General features: G+C 32.3%; 3 protein-coding genes and 1 long non-coding RNA gene across 12 annotated transcripts in view; 2 read left to right on the top strand and 2 right to left on the bottom strand.

The window, feature by feature from the left end:
- Positions 1-10,915, top strand: part of LOC114936433 (uncharacterized) — a 198,234-nt gene extending 187,319 nt beyond the window's left edge. For 2 of the 4 annotated variants that reach the window (XR_014925479.1, XR_014925478.1), the window contains exons 8-10: positions 3,609-4,019; positions 6,945-7,220; positions 10,791-10,915. This is a non-coding gene — a long non-coding RNA (uncharacterized LOC114936433). Of the gene's footprint in view, positions 1-2,857; positions 3,072-3,608; positions 4,020-6,944; positions 7,221-10,790 lie in introns of all 4 variants that reach the window. The other 2 variants (XR_003820707.2, XR_014925480.1) reach the window with 2 other exon arrangements.
- Seipin (lipid droplet biogenesis associated protein seipin) lies at positions 8,689-10,738 on the bottom strand. Its single transcript, XM_029309619.2, has 5 exons — positions 10,042-10,738; positions 9,661-9,806; positions 9,385-9,587; positions 9,004-9,292; positions 8,689-8,907 (listed from the first exon to the last, which is right to left on the bottom strand). Exons 1-5 carry the CDS (start codon positions 10,296-10,298, stop codon positions 8,795-8,797), a joined length of 1,008 nt encoding a protein of 335 aa, XP_029165452.1. The 5' UTR covers positions 10,299-10,738; the 3' UTR covers positions 8,689-8,794.
- Positions 10,916-11,923: 1,008 nt separating the features above from the next.
- On the bottom strand, positions 11,924-15,925 carry LOC114936499 (alpha-tocopherol transfer protein-like). Of its 4 annotated transcripts, none has more exons than XM_085486154.1 (6): positions 15,772-15,919; positions 15,335-15,523; positions 13,856-14,128; positions 12,835-13,198; positions 12,359-12,467; positions 11,924-12,142 (listed from the first exon to the last, which is right to left on the bottom strand). In XM_085486154.1, the coding sequence occupies exons 3-6, from the start codon at positions 14,125-14,127 to the stop codon at positions 12,009-12,011; spliced, it is 879 nt and encodes a 292-aa protein (XP_085342280.1). In that variant the 5' UTR covers position 14,128; positions 15,335-15,523; positions 15,772-15,919; the 3' UTR covers positions 11,924-12,008. The 4 variants fall into 4 exon arrangements, with proteins under 4 accessions (XP_085342280.1, XP_029165568.1, XP_029165567.2 ...); XM_029309735.2 differs by having other exon boundaries at positions 15,335-15,491; XM_029309734.2 differs by lacking the exon at positions 15,335-15,523 and having other exon boundaries at positions 15,772-15,920.
- Rbp (RIMS binding protein) overlaps positions 13,354-16,208 on the top strand; it is a 30,912-nt gene continuing 28,057 nt past the window's right edge. For all 3 annotated transcript variants that reach the window (XM_029309731.2, XM_029309726.2, XM_029309724.2), the window contains exon 1: positions 13,354-13,607. The gene's annotated coding sequence lies outside the window, so the exon portion shown is untranslated. The remainder of the gene's footprint in view (positions 13,608-16,208) is intronic.

Raw genomic sequence — 16,208 nt, 5'->3', positions numbered from 1 at the left:
TTTCGTGCTTTGGCTCTGTTGGCCGATTTAAAAAAACATCATATTTATATTCTTAATATTAAGAGCCGATAAAAATATTTCTTTCTGGACTTATTATAAGTTAATTTATTTGTAACGCGATCTCTTCTTTTTCTCGGTAAATTTTGCGGACAAAAATTCAAAGCAAATGAATGTGGAATACGGAGGGAAAAAACCTTTATTGTATATAAATACCTATAATGCACTCGCTTTTTTAAAAAGTTCAAGCTAATATTAATTACTCGCCGTAATTAAATTTAATAGAGACTTTATACCGCGACAAGCTTGGTAAGGTATCGCTCTTGCTACTGGGCTACATAATGTCCAGCGTAACCGGATCACGAAGGAGGAGAATGTTCTTCTGCTTGTGTTCGTGTTCGCTTGAAACAGAGATTCCCAACTGATGTTTCGCGAACCTTTAACGAGTTTGTAAATATATTCCGAACGATTCAAGAAATTAACACTTACATCATTTGAGATAATTTTGACACGCGAAAGTGCTCCTAACTTCTACTTTTTAATTGGTCGTAATTTTAGATAAATTAAATCGATCGTGATAAATATATATATGAATTAAAATGTAGAGAAAAATCTAAAGGTAAATATTTCTTTAAATTGATAGAAGATGAAAATAAAAATTTATAATATACGTACAAAAATATCGACAGTGATTAAGTACTTGAACTTTACTTTTTAGCTTGTTTAAATTCTTCTTTGATTCTTTTATACTAAATTGTAAATGATATTTGACAAATTACTTTTTAAGCAAAAAATTGATCAACAAATTGCAACGCGGAGAAAATTTTCTCTTAGAATTTGCCCTGTAAAATCATAGTATATATGAGGAACAATAATGGTATTGGAAGAATTTAAATAAAAGAGTTTCTGATTAATATATTATATATTTATCACACTGAAAAACGTTATTGAATTAACAAGTATTTATTTGTTTTGAAAAGGATTTTCTTATATCAAATAAATATTTTTCACATCAAATTAATATTATTAGTTTCAAATAAATAATTTCTTTGGCAGTATTGAAATAAATACTTATTCGCGAATTTAATTAATTTTTTTTAGTGCATAAAAAGAATATATTAATATGTACATAATAAAATTAATCGAACATATTTTATATTTTATTGTGGTAGATATTAAGAGAGAAACTCTTATAAAATTACCCCAATACTATTGTCCCATGATTAACATGATTTTTTATTTCAGGGTAAATTGTAAGAGAAAATTCTTTCTGTGAAATAATCTTTATTCCTAATTTTTCGACGCTTAATATAAAATACTTCGGTGAAAAACGAACGTCTAAACTCCGATAAAATTCTAGCCCACTCTATTTCAAAGCAATCTCTCCGATACAATTTCTTTTTTTCCACTTCCTTGAACTATATATGTAAAACTGGTTTCGAAAAATTCCAATAAAAATATCGCATTAAGAGAAGTTGGAAACCGCTGCTGCTCTAAAGCAAGAGGAATAGATCAGAAAGAGGTGGCTATAGACAAGAAGCGAGCGCTATGTTGCCCGAAGGCAAGCAGGTGCGCAGCATCCTATCGCTTCTCTTCAGCGACGACGCTTGCTCAACTAGCGAATCTGTCCGCTTCGTGTATGCATGCCGTCTCCGTAAGAAGATGCTTGACCACAACCGAGATCATATTATAGGACGGGCTTTTATGAGAAGAGACACTTAAGTTTAGGGAAATCGAATCGCACGAAATATCAAATCATATTAATCATCGCAAAGTAATCTCTCTGTTTTTTCGCATTTACGTGCAATTAAATGTTTTAACTTATTTATATAGTAAATATTTTCGCCTTTTAGCAGCTTTAATAAAAGATGAAATTATTATTGTTTACGCGATGAAAATGTATCGAATTAATCGATGTAATGGTTTTTCATTTTTTTTTTTTTTTTTTTTTTTTTTTTCATATTGTTATTCAGTGATGAATACATTTAAAGACTATATACTTTGCAGATATTTTTTTAAACATGTTTTTCTGTAAAATGTATTAAAAAATATACCAAGTAAGGCACTCTTTTATTGCGAACATTTGGAGAATACGATATCAATACTATTATAACCGGAAATGCCTTTCCAGTGATCTAATATGCGGTATAAAGATTGTAAGAGGCGAAACATGGATTGCGAGGGATATATAGAACCTTTGAAAGTGCTACTTTACGCGAATATTATTATATATGCATTTTAGCTGAAATTTCAATAGCTTTGTAGAGGCATTCACATAAATGAAACAACGTAATGTGTGAACTTACTGTGGTCATTCGAAACCTGTAAAACCGGCTAAGACGGCTTAGCAGGAGCGTAATGATGGCTCGTTGTCGAGAAACTCGCTCGTCGAAAGGTTTCAATGGTAATATGATCACGATCTTTTCCACAAAATGTGAGTTCGTATCGTGGATAAATTGGCGACAATACTGGCTAACGTAGACTATAGCATTCCTTGCGAACCCCGATGGGAGACGCAACCGCATTTCATATCTGAAATCAGAACAATTAAATACGATTTTTTATTCGATTTATAAATTTTCTTTTTTATTTATTATTTTATATATTTGTCTCCGATATATTTCGCGAGTTCCGATATATTTCTCTTCACTTTCAGCTCGAAAAAAATGCCAGCAATAAACTAAAATTCAAGTGACAAATTTTCAATATTTTATACACGTTCGCGTGTTACAAGAACCGGATATGATAATAAATTTCGATGCGAATAATTTTTCTCGATACGCAAAGAGAAATGAATCCCTTTCTCTCCCTCTTTCCCTCGCTCCCCTTTACATTTCTACCTCTGTTTATCGCCGTGAAGGAATCTGAGCACAACCGACAAACGGCGATCGTCGATTGTACCATGGAGAAGCTGGCGCAAGTCGGTCCAGGTGCATTCTCCGCTGCGGGAAACCGCAAACACCGATGCAGCAGTTTTACCACGAAAGAAAGAACGAGAAAGAGGGAGGGAGTGTAAGGGCGACACGAAGAGAAAGAACCAGGGAAGGGAGGACGTGTAGAAAAAGAAGAGAGATGTATGTACCTATATATATACCTGCCTATCTACCCTGTAGAAAACAAAAGCAGCGTAATCGTGCACCCTGTCGAAAAAAAGAGGAAAAAAATTACCGAGATAGATATCTTAAGGCGCGCAAACTTTTAATGAATTAGGAAGACAAGCTAATCCATCGTCGCCGGACGCTTACGTGATGCATTAAAAATGCTTATTCAGCACTTCTCTCTCTTCCGAGAGGAATCCTTCATGGTAGTAACAATAGAGAGTGTGTCCCTTATATTCTTCTCTTTCCCTATTTATGTTTCTGCTGAAGCAATCGTGTTCGCAATAAAAACGCCCCATTTAATTCTTCTGTCACAATACACGCGGATTGATACATCTTGATCTCTCGTCACATTGATCAAAATGTCGACAGGGACTCACTAATGAGCCGTAAAAATACGTTGAACGTCGAGTAAATATCAAGGGATCAATAAATCTGGAGTAAAGCGTGTCGTGAACGGACGCTGAATAATTTCGATATATTAATCAGTCATATCTTTATTATCCGTTGCAGGGAGGACGAAGAAGGGGTTCTGTTGGATTGTGTTTATCTTCGAACCGCCTCGGTGCTGTATATACCTTCGCGCTGATTTCGCTGCGCTAACAGGTTCCACGGTCAGTCGGAGACGGCAAATTAGCCGCTGGTCGAAGCGGGGTTGAGAAGAGAGAGAGCAGGCAGATGCAGGATTCTTGGCAGGGTCAAACCTCCCGGCCATCTTCTGATGCCGCTTATACCTCGCCCTGTTCCGGGGCCCTTCTCCGCTTCTGTTGCCGGCTGATCTCCTCCGCTTCTCTTCTACCTGCTGGCAAAAAATCTGCGTACATGTGTGTGCACACAAAGAGAGACCCCAGTGGAATAAGAGGGCGAGGTAGATTGAGGAGCTCCGGAGAAGGTGGGGTTTGTTGTACGCGCACAGGTCGGCAGGTAGGCAAAAGATACGCGCGGCGGCAACCGGTTCTCCCCTAGCGAACTCCGAGATACAGGTTCCCGAAACCGGTCCAGACCAGATCGCGAGTCGGCGATCGCGTGTTGTTCGCGTGGCCGGACGCGGCCGAGCCTCGGCGGAAGCAGCCGAGTTCGAACATTACACAAATTGCGCCATTATGTGTAATGGGTCTAGAAAAAAATGCCGGATAGAGATCGAGATGCCGGATGATGAGCAGGATACCTGCAGCGCGCGAGAGAGAGAGAAGAGAGAGGGCAATTAGAATTTCACGAATCTTTGAAATTTATTCGAGTCGTTTCCCATAAAAGCGATCGTCTTGGATCGAATTTGTTCTCGTAAACCCGTGCAAAGATTCGAGATGTTCTATCAATTCAAGTACGTGTACACAATACTTCGATCTTTCAAAAGATTTCCCAGATACGACAATTTCTCAATGCATACAATTGGATCTGTGTCACCCTTTTCATAGAATTATGCTTACAAATATATCTCTTATTCGCTTGCAAAATAAACGCATTGTATTATATAATGTATGCGATGGTTTCTCACACTTGCGTATATCTATCTGGATGTGTGTGTGTGTGTGTGAAATTTAAAGGGTATTAATACTTCAAATTTTCTTTAAGTGTTATGGGAGAAACGCAGCAGCACATCTCGCCAATGTATCTCGCCGGAATTATCCGCAACGCTGCACCGTAATTTTCTGCAATATATAGTGCCATATCCTCTCTCCCTGATGTATTGTAACTGGTATCCTATCGAATCAAGCAGGTGGCTCGACAGGCTCCCTTATATTTTGACGATTAGTTCTGGACCGAGCTTCTTCTCGAAGGACTTCTCTCTGCCGCAACACCTTTCTCTTAGCCAGGGCCGCAGCTTGATGTTCGATACTTCACAAATAAATAATATTTAATTCCAGAAATACATTCGGTATCTTTCAAAATTTTACAAAATAAATCGTGAATAAATAGTGACTCGTTCTCATTTCGTTAATTGAACTTGCAATATCCATTCTAATGATATAATTATTAATTGTCGAATATCGTGTTCTTATTTCTTCAGTTTCTCCAATAATAAAAGATGCTGCAAATAATTGGATCATACCATTAAACAATTCTGTAGTTTGACCGAATAACGAGAAGTAAAAAAATAAAATTTCGCATTTTATAAATCAATCCATAAAATATCTTCAAACTAATATAGAAATCTGTACAAGTGATTTTCTCATTTCGAAAAATACGTTAAATTTTTTATGCCTCGACGATTGGATTTTTACTTACAGCATTATACTATAATGTGACTTAATATATTGATGTGATATTTCACACATTAAATAAACAAATTTAAATAATATTATATATGCACAGAAAGAATTTTCTCTTAGAATTTATCATGAAAATCATGGTAATCGTGGGAAAATATGGTATTGGAAGAATTTTATAAGAATTTTTCTTTTTTAATTGATATTTATTACTATTTATTAATATTTACCACAATAAAAATATTATCTTATTGTGGAAGATATTAAATTTACCACAAAAATTTGCTATGTACATATTAATATTTTTTATTGTGATATTAATCAGAAAAACTCTTATAAAATTTCTCCGTTGCATACCATGTTGTCCTACGATTACCATAATTTTCAGGGTGAATTCTAACAGAAAATTCTCCGTATAATTCTATGAAATGGGTGACTACAAAATAGATATTTACGCATATTTCTATAAAATAGATAGACATAATTCTATGAAACGGATGACACAAATCCAATTGTATTCGTTGAGAAATCATCGTATATGGGAAATATTTTATATGTATATGTAATTCTCTTATTGTTAGAATCATCACTTCACCTACTGGTGGCAGATTCTTGAAATCATTTGAAAACGATTTTTCCTAAAGGGAAGTCATCATTTTTTGCAAATTTTCAATTTTTACCATCATATCTTTGTCATTAATTACATTGAAAATTAAAGTAAACTCTATCTGAAATTAATTAAAAAATATAGTTTTAGAGATCTTTTAAATTCATAAAATTTAGTTTACGAAAAGTTCTTTTTTGAATCGCTTATAACTCGCAAGTTATTGATGCCTTGATATTTTTACACCGAAAAAAAATATTAAATTAATAAATATTTATTTCAATACTGCTTAATAAATCATTTATTTGAAACGAATAAATATTTATCTGTTTTAAAAAGGATTTTCTTATATGAAATAAATATTTTTCACATCAAATCAATATTATTAGTTTTAAATAAATGATTATTAGGCAGTATTGAAATAAATATTTATTCGAATTCAGTAAATTTTATTTCAGTGCACTGAGAAGAAATCGTTTCCAATCTCCAAATGATCTCAGAAGAATCTGGCATAAGCAGGTGTCGCGATGACCCTGAAATACCCTCTATGTGTGTGTGTGTGTGTGCGTGAGAGTTCATATACATGTACAATAAATGTTATATTCGATATATCAAATAAATTTTAAAAGTTCTAAAATAAAGTAGATAATATCTACTATTTTATATATATATATATATATATATATATATAAAATACAATATAGAAACACCATTGCCTTTAGAATTTAGAACACCGTTGTCTTCGCGAGTCTTCCATATAAATATCACATCTTTCCCACTTTCTTTACAACAATTTTGTAACCCGTTCCTTAACTTAATTATAAAACATAAATATGTAATTACAATTTTCGTTACGAGATTTGCCGTGTCATTAGAACTAACATTTATAAACGTGCATTGTTTCTTTGAAAGTTCCATAAATTATCCCAAAGTAACAGAAACCTATGGAAGACCTCGCTTAATATTAAAGAGCTTAAAGAGATTGAAATCGTTAATAAGATAACAAATGGATTTTTAATCTCTTAATGGATTTGCCAGGAATCCGGGAGATAATCGAACGCGTTTCTTGGTGGAATTCCTCCTACCATCGACTGTGTGCGTCCCTGGAAAAACGAGACAGCCGCCGGTCATCCTGGTTGCGGCGTTGGCCGCCGGGTCGACCGGACCCCGACGTCGACGATGTAGCCTGTGCGTGCACTTGCCGCGAGGGAAAGGTGGATGGCCGCGACCTTGATGCGCGTGGTTCTCGCGTGCCCGAACCCTCACGAGGCACCCCGAGGACGGCCGAAGCTGAGGATCCAGCGTCTGTGTCCGGTATGTATATGTAGTTGTTAAATTATCTCTCGCTCTCCTCCCGGTGATCACCTCCTTCTCTCTTCTCTTCTCTTCCAACTTTTCCTTTAGAGCGTTCCTTTATACAGCTTCCTATCCCTTCTCTGCGCTCGTCGCGCGCGTTTCATCTTTTTCTTAGCTCTCCACCTCGCGAAGGTACGCGCTTGCACGCGTGTAGACTGTGTGTGTGAGATCTCACGGAAGCTGGAACGACTATTGCTACGCTCAACTCTTGAGCTCCGGTGCTAGTTCTACTAGATGAGACCGGTATCTCGACTTAACCGACCAGTCATCCGAGGCAACCAGTGTCTCTCAACGCGTCATCCATGTTATCCCGATAATATCGCTCGAATGTTTCCTAAATTACAATTTCAGACCCATGCTTTATGCGTTTCATCTTGAGAATTACATATATATTGTTGAAAATGTTATGTTACTTTTCAAAGTTCATTGATTATATATATTGTTATATATATTAGTATTTTTTTTATATTATAATTTTCGGTCACAATGCAATTTTCTATGAAACCTGCATACGCAAGATCATGCTTTGCATTTTCAATAAAATAATGTCGAATTTATTTTATAATATATTGACGATATAAATATCTTGCAGTTGTCGGACAAACACTTTATGAAAGATACATTGTGTTTATATGTACATCTGGAAATGTTAAGTCTTTATTTTAGAAACAGAAAGATGCTTATATAATATGCTCATTTTATACGTACGTATGTTTAATTTATCTGTAATTTTTTTAAAAACTTTTAGAATATTATAATGCCATATAAATGCGTTTTATTAATGTAATTACCTTTATGCGGTTTATTATCAAAATATAACAACTTTGAATCATCTTTCATAAATTATAATTTGTTAATGAAATTATAATTTATTATAGTTCTGTCATCGGTATCTTTTTGTTCTCTATAATAAAATCTTTTCAGGAAAGTAAATTAGAGTCAGTCGTTGTAGCTCAGTTGTATGAAAGGTTGCCTATAAATCAGGGGTACAAGTTTGTAACCTTCTATCTATAACATGTGAAAATAAATCTGTTCTAATTATAGAATTCTATTCGAAATACTAGACTACAATAGATTGCTCAAATAAAAATGCGTGTAACATAGTAAAAATAGCAAAAATATAGATGCAAAAAATTAATTAAGATTCATGCATTTCATTTAAAGCTTAAACAAGTTTGCAATCAAATAATTTACATTAAAAAATGATTAAAGTCAAAGCAAAGCATTGTTTTCGGAAAGCATATTTTTAAAAAAGACTTCAGCATATGCATTTCTATACATATATATCTTTTTTTTAAAACACGAAATAATAGATGCTTGAAAATATATATTATTAAGCTGTAGGATTGATTAATATAGATGGATAGATATAATTATTAAGCTATAGGATAAATTAATATTGATATTAAAGAAGATAAATATCATATATTATACAAAATAAAAAATATATTTCTCATTTTAATAACTTTTCCAATAATATTCCTCACTAAACGATTAAGTCAACATTAATTAACTCAACATTAATTACTCGATTAAGTCGCTGCTTGAAGACCAGTAGTAGTTGTGGAAAGTTCTTGAATATAGTAGCTCGGTTCTGCCTTAGATTTTTCTTTTTCACCTTCCTCATCGTCTTTTTTCTCCTCGTCTGTTTTAAATGATGTATTTGACATTTTAGATGATTTTTTATAATCTTTATACAAAAATTGTATAAATAAATTTGGCATATTGTAAAATAACTTACAATCATTATTAGTCTTGGGATCAGAATCATCTTCTATATCATTTTGATCATAAAATTCGCTATCTTCCTCCGTATATTCTTCTTCATTTCCAAAATGTAAATATGACAATGTGCACACAAGTGTTATGAAAAATAAGATTGTACTAGTGCCAACAATGGCTGATAGAATTGGCCAATAAAACATCAAGTAACGTAGTCCTGATAAGTGAGCATTTATCATAAGGTTAGCGGAATAAAATTCAATATGTCTTGATTGGATTTCAATAAAAATAATTGTTACTGGATGATTCTGGAATATATAAATTTGTCAACATATATAAATATCTGTAAAGTTGTAATTAAATTGTAAAGAAAAAATTCTGCTAAATGAGAAACTATTACCTGATCCTCTTCAAAGTTACTGAATAATTCGAGGTTAACATCTTGTTTCTCTTCTGTATTTCCAAAAATCATCATGGGAGAAAATGTAAGGGTAGTAAGCGTGTGTAATAGTGTACTACGATAATGTAACATAGCTGATTTACACGTTTCATCCACAAGGTATCCATCACGACTCCGCAACTGAGCGCACACCATAAACATACCTGAAAAAAATTAAAGTTTTATAAAAAAAACATAACATTTCAGCAATAATATATACTCATAAAGAAACTTTACCAAGCTCTTTGTTGGCTGGTGACTCTGGCATTTCTAGTTGCAGATTCACTTTGTATGGTTGACCAACCATTAAAAGCTGCTGCTTCTTAGTCAATTGTACTTGAGCTTGTGGAAAGCTGCATATTCCTTTTTCTTCATTGCATGATCTAAAATAAAACCAATAATAAGCTCAAGTAATTTAATTCTATCAAATTAAATTATTTTACTTGATATAATTCAATTATGATTTTTCTTATTATTATTCTAAACATCTTAGTAAGGCTACCTTTGCTCACTTTTTTAAAATTTGAGAAATATATGTCTATGTGTCATCCATTATTATGTTATATTATTGTGGCTGTTTAATTAACATGCAGTAAAAAATAAAAATATAGAACTTACTTGAAATTCATATTTACAGGTTTCAGATATGACATACTCGGCATATAAGCATAGTAAAAGGCTGTATAAAGAAATATGGATAACCAAATTATGAGAATAGCACTAATAATAAAGACACCGCCGCGAAAAACTGTATCTTTGGCCGATTGCACGCTTTTCCTGGTTGTCTTCCGTACGTGAAACCATTTTTGAGTAATATTATTTAATAAACGCGAGATAATTAACATTTTGCACGCGATTATTGTTAGTAGAGTCATATCATATAAAAATCACCTCCAGGGGATATCAATTGAGTGTTCGAGCTCCGATATTATATAACAATGGATTAAATTGTATCATTCGATGGTGACAACAAATCCTTATTTCTTAAAATTATTTAAATTTGCTTTTGACGCGCGCACATCCGGATATGATTTACATTGAAATCTTACGAAGTCATCGAGGACGTGACTTGAAATAACGTGACCGACGATGACTCATGCATTTGACATTGCAGGAAAATAATAAAATCCGTTCCATGTCTTCGAAATTCAGCGAATATCAATAGTGTTTTTCTTTGCGCTTGTCGCAAACATTCGGGGAAAGGTTATAAACGAAAGAATGTTGTCTACACATGATTTGAGCACGTATCATGTGATCTTCTAGAACTGTCATCGATCTGTCAAATCTCGTGACAGAAAATAAATCTCCAGATAGTCGCCAGATGGCGCGAATAGAACTATACTAGAGATATTTTTTTCCTGTTATAGGGAGCGTATATGTCGCACCAAGATGTGGAGAATTTATTTTTTTCGACGTTGGCAGCTCTGAACTCAAAAGTATGTAAACAAGATCAAGGAGGTCCTCGAATATCCTAGGACATCTTTGACTTTTCTTCACTGTGAGTTTCTCCTTATTTTATATTTAAATATGATTATTATGCATAGATTGTTGCAATATTGTATCTTAAAGAATCACCACAAGCATTGAATTATTCACTTGCTTGATATATCAAGCTGGATGAATCAAAATTTGAATATGGTCGCCGAATTATATTTCTCGTCCCCGATTCTGAAGAGAATTAAAATTCGAATCGAGATTTTAATCACTTCTTGTTAAAATGTATTTCTGTACAATAATTTCAAGGATTCTCTACCATAATTTCAATAATTCAACGATGTATCGCGAGGGTTGTCATAATTATCATTTCTATATGAATACTTTTGAATATGTAGTATGTTTTTTTTCATAAGTACATTATGTCTACGTGCGTCACCACTATCAATCAATGTCGAAAAATAGTTGCCTCAGAGCTGTTTTAAAAATTTTTATTTTCTAGATTTATTTCATTTCGAAATGTACTTTTATCCTGTTTTAAATTACAATAAAAAAATAATCTATATATATATTTTTTTTTTTTCAAAAAAATCAAAAAATTTAATCAAAAAATAATCTAAATAGTATGTTTTTTTATTAATGTATTGTCTGTCACACCAAGATCAATCATGTCGAAAAATAAATAATTCATATTGCCTCAGAGCTATGTTCAAAAACTTATGTTTTAATTTTATCTTATTTCGAAAAGTATATTTATCTTGTTTCAATTCAAATTAAAATAAGAAATTATCGAAATCTGATACAATTTTGAAATATATACAGTCGATTCTCACTAATACGTATATTATAACATATCTTTTTCTCAGCTCAATTCTAATTCTAATAAGATTCCTAAGAAATCGCGAAAAAATTTATTCTTTTCTAATGTTCTTTGTTATGTATAATTTCAGACAAGGCCGTAGAATGGATAAGTAAAGAGATATGTGATGGACGGAATCTTTGAAACCTTGGACTCAAGAACGCGATTATCTATGAGAAATTACCCGTAAGAATTAGAAAGCAGTAATGATGTCCTGACCTTTATTTACCTACATGAATCAAGCTATACCATTGCACGTCTATCAACTACATCATTATCGTTCTAATATCTTTTAGTCCTTGATAGTGCTTTGCATAATGTTTTCACTACTTGCTATTTTCTCTTTGTTAAATGAATAATTGCGAAATAGAGCTTCCTCTTCCCGGAAATAATCCCGCAAGTGATCCAACTTCACGCAGTGCTCTTCTGCAAATTGATATAATTGATTTTTATTTGATATTAATTTTTGGAATTATAATATTACTTACTTTTATACAGAAAAAGAATGTTTAAAAAAATTGTAGAAAATAATTCTTGTAGTATACATATATAAATTCCTATAATCTCATATTTACTATATAAAAAATATATTAACTTTAGCTTATGTAAATATATTACATATATATATATATATATATTTACTATGAAGGTTTGCGATAGAATCCAATTCTCCATCATAGTCTTTCGGCAGACATTCGGGAGGCGATATATCAGAATATATTTCAGAGAAGTCACCGGTATGAACATGAAGCTAAAAAATAAAATTAAAATTAAAGTAAACTTTTTTATACAGCTGATTGCATCAAACGCATAAAAAATTTTGATTTAAGTCACCATTAGTATAAAATTATTGTAAAAAACTGCTCCAAATTAATTGCGAATGCAAATTTCCATCTTTGTTGATAAGTATATACCACGTGTATGTATATCCATTATCATTTATAATTCGTATCGACGCTGATCGAGTTATAAAATTTCCGAATTTTTATAATCGGTAGTTAAGAGGCTTAGTGATAACTCTTTATGCAATTCTTCATTTAAAATTAATAAAATTTATAATTAAACATCGCAATTGGTCGAGTTAAAGTCGATGAAAAAAAAATCGAAAGTCACTGTACCATTTCATAAAGTTCTTTCTTCATGAATGGCTTGATCAGAGCGAGAATTTTGTCCATGAACCAGACCGCATTCACCACATGGATAGCCTTGAGTCTGACCGGCATGGCTTCCTGGAGGTACTCAAAGAACCAGCGAATACTACTTATCGACAACTTGGTCAAGTGGCCGAGTCCCACACCTTGCATATCGAAGAGGAACACATATCCCGGCGAACAACCTTCTGTGTAGAGACTCGCTTCGATAGACATAAACAGCAGCTTGATGCCGTCATTGAATTTGTATTGAGAAGGTCGTGTATCCGCCAGACGATGAAAAATTATCCGAGAACCATTTCGATCTGGCTTGGGAAGCGCTGCAAACTCCCTACAAGGTAAGGAATTAAGATTAATATACTTGCACTAATATATAATAATATATTTTAATATAATAATGTAATTATATATATTTTTTGTTTGATATATAAAGTTATTGAAAATAGAAAAAAATGTATTTTTTATATTTTCTTCAGGAATTAATTTTGTAGGTTTTCCTCGACGATATCAGGTGTGATACGCTGTAGTTGCACAACGCAGAAAATTGCAACATTAAAAAAAAACTAATGCTGCCATTAGGACAAAGTGTTACCATCAAGCGTGCAATTATGTATACAGGATATGAAATAAGAAGCGAAACGCAGATTAAAAGAAAGGAAAAGGCATCAACCGAGAGAGACAAGGATCACATAATATACAATCCACATAAATAAGCGCGACATTATTGTACCGGAATAAAGGTTTGTCAAAATTCTTATTTTTATTGAACAGTTTGCACTGAATTAATGGCTTGCATAAATAAATACTAACTATCACGGTAAAAAAAATACTGAATCATGACTCTTTGACAATGAGAGCTGAATACAATAAAAAAAGTAAAAATATCTTATTTACATATTTAATACGCATTGAAAGCAATTTTTATGCTGACGCATGTAAAATTAATTAAGGAAAATTGATTGAGTTCAATAAGACAAAATTAACATACAAAGCTTTCAAAGAATGTTGCAAATACTCGCGCCTGGGATCTCTATCGTGAAAAAATTCCGGGATTGTGGCGCGCATTTTATAATAAGCATGCATGCATCGTTTCGTGGCCGCTAAATCAAAGTAACAACTGTGCGCGAATAATGCCAATTGCTCCTCTGGAATTTTCGGAATTTCTCGATCATCCGCCCACTTTTGCAGACTCTTCAAAAGTTCATCCGTGATCTCCGGATATTTTTTCTGCGACTCCTCGATTGTATAACCGAACTTCATCCTATAAAAAGGAAATCTTAAAAATAATTCTGTTAAATATGTTACAGAAAAATAATCTATCGAGATTGACAGCATTTTATTTTCTTTCAACTAGAAATCTGTCCGTTTTATAGCTGAATTTGCCAGTTCAGAGTTCATCTTTTTTGTTCGATATTGGAAGGAAAAAGATAAACTCAAAAAACTAAGCCAGTTCAGCTAAAACAAACATATTAATACAAATATAACAAAAGGAACAAAAATTCGCGGAATATAAAATTGAATTGGTGTCGACTGCGGTCTATAGGTTCTCTAGGTATGACACTTTCACCACAAACGTAAGAATTGTGTCGCATATACGAATAGTTGATATGTACATTTGCTCGAGTTGCATCATAGTAATTATTTGTAATTATATATATTATGTGATCATATATATATATTATGTGCATTTTCTAATTTTAACTAAAATTATTTTTTCTATTTCTTTACCGTTAAAAATATCATTTGCAATTTGAATTTAGCATATTATTCGCAAAGTTATTTGCAACGCATATAACGATATCATTTTCAATATAAAATAAAATTTTTAATCGCAAAAATATAAAAGTTATACAAATAGAAATATATATATAAAACTAAGAAGTCACCAGTTGATATTAAAAATGGTAATAATTTCATCAACCATATCTGGCTATAAGTAATATTTATTAAAACTTTACTACGACGTTTCGGCCCTTATCAAGTACTACATAATACCGCCTTATAACAACACTACTTTTTTGATCTTAGGTCATGACGTGATGTAATGTCATGATAATGTGTTACGAACTAACTAGATAGTTAGCAACTTTTATATTTTTGCGATTAAAAATTTTATTTTATATTGAAAATGATATCGTTATATGCGTTGCAAATAACTTTGCGAATAATATGCTAAATTCAAATTGCAAATTATATTTTTAACGGTAAAGAACGTGATGTAATGTCATGATAATGTGTTACGAACTAACTAGATAGGTACATCACGTCATGACCTAAGATCAAAAAAGTAGTGTTGTTATAATAAAGCGGTATTATGTAGCACTTGATAAGGGTCGAAACCCACGACCGAAACGTCGTAGTAAAGTTTTAATAAATATTACTTATAGCCAGAAATAGAAATATATTTTTTACGTAAGATGATATTAATACGCGAGTTATTATTGAACACAATTTTTTTCTCAAATACCTGAAAATTTCAAGAAACGTTGTCGATGATCGTACTGGACATTCAAAAGCAATCAATCAAAATATTCTGCGTTGCCGCGTAAAAACAGTAGAATGATGTTGACACATTCATTTCACGCACATTACAACAGTTAATGTTTTTCGTGTTTCTTAATGTGCTATTTTATATTGGCATTTAAAAACAGATTATCTTAATATATTTACATTTATCATCACATCATCATCATATCATTATCTTATCATTCTTATCATTATTTTACTTTTTCACATATATTTCTATTATCTTATCATTATCTTACTTTTTCACGTATAATATTAATATATAAAATAATATATACGTACAGCATATATATTAAATTATATATTAAAATATATATAAGAGAATAATAAGATGAAGAAAGATACGATATAGATGAAGAAAATATATGAATTACGTACATATATATGTATTTATTTGCCAAATCTCGACAAAATTAACACGCGCACTACAGTCGACACTTTCAACGATTGAATACGCCGCGCAACTGCGCGGTCTCTCGTTTTGACACACGCCGCCGACAATCTCATCGAATATTACAGCGGCCCGTATGGTAAAGAAAAATACTTGCGCTTATATGCATCAGAACCGGTTGTCTTACGCTCTTATGTAATGTCAGATAAGTAAATAGCACATAAAAAGCGGTGTCAATACGAGCGGCAAAGAACCCCGAAGTAGTCCTTTCGAAATAATATATACATACGAAATGTCTATATGTATAATATATTACAAGAAAATTTATATATATATATATATATATATATATATATATTGTATGTCTTTTAAATATTTATAACACACATTTTAAATTGAAAATGATAATCTCTTACATTTTTAA

Source organism: Nylanderia fulva, unplaced genomic scaffold (assembly GCF_048542155.1).
Source record: "Nylanderia fulva isolate GAGA-0341 unplaced genomic scaffold, ASM4854215v1 Scaffold40, whole genome shotgun sequence".
Lineage (NCBI taxonomy): Eukaryota > Metazoa > Arthropoda > Insecta > Hymenoptera > Formicidae > Nylanderia > Nylanderia fulva.
Note: the sequence above shows the minus strand (reverse complement) of the source record. Positions and strands in the feature narration are given on the sequence as shown.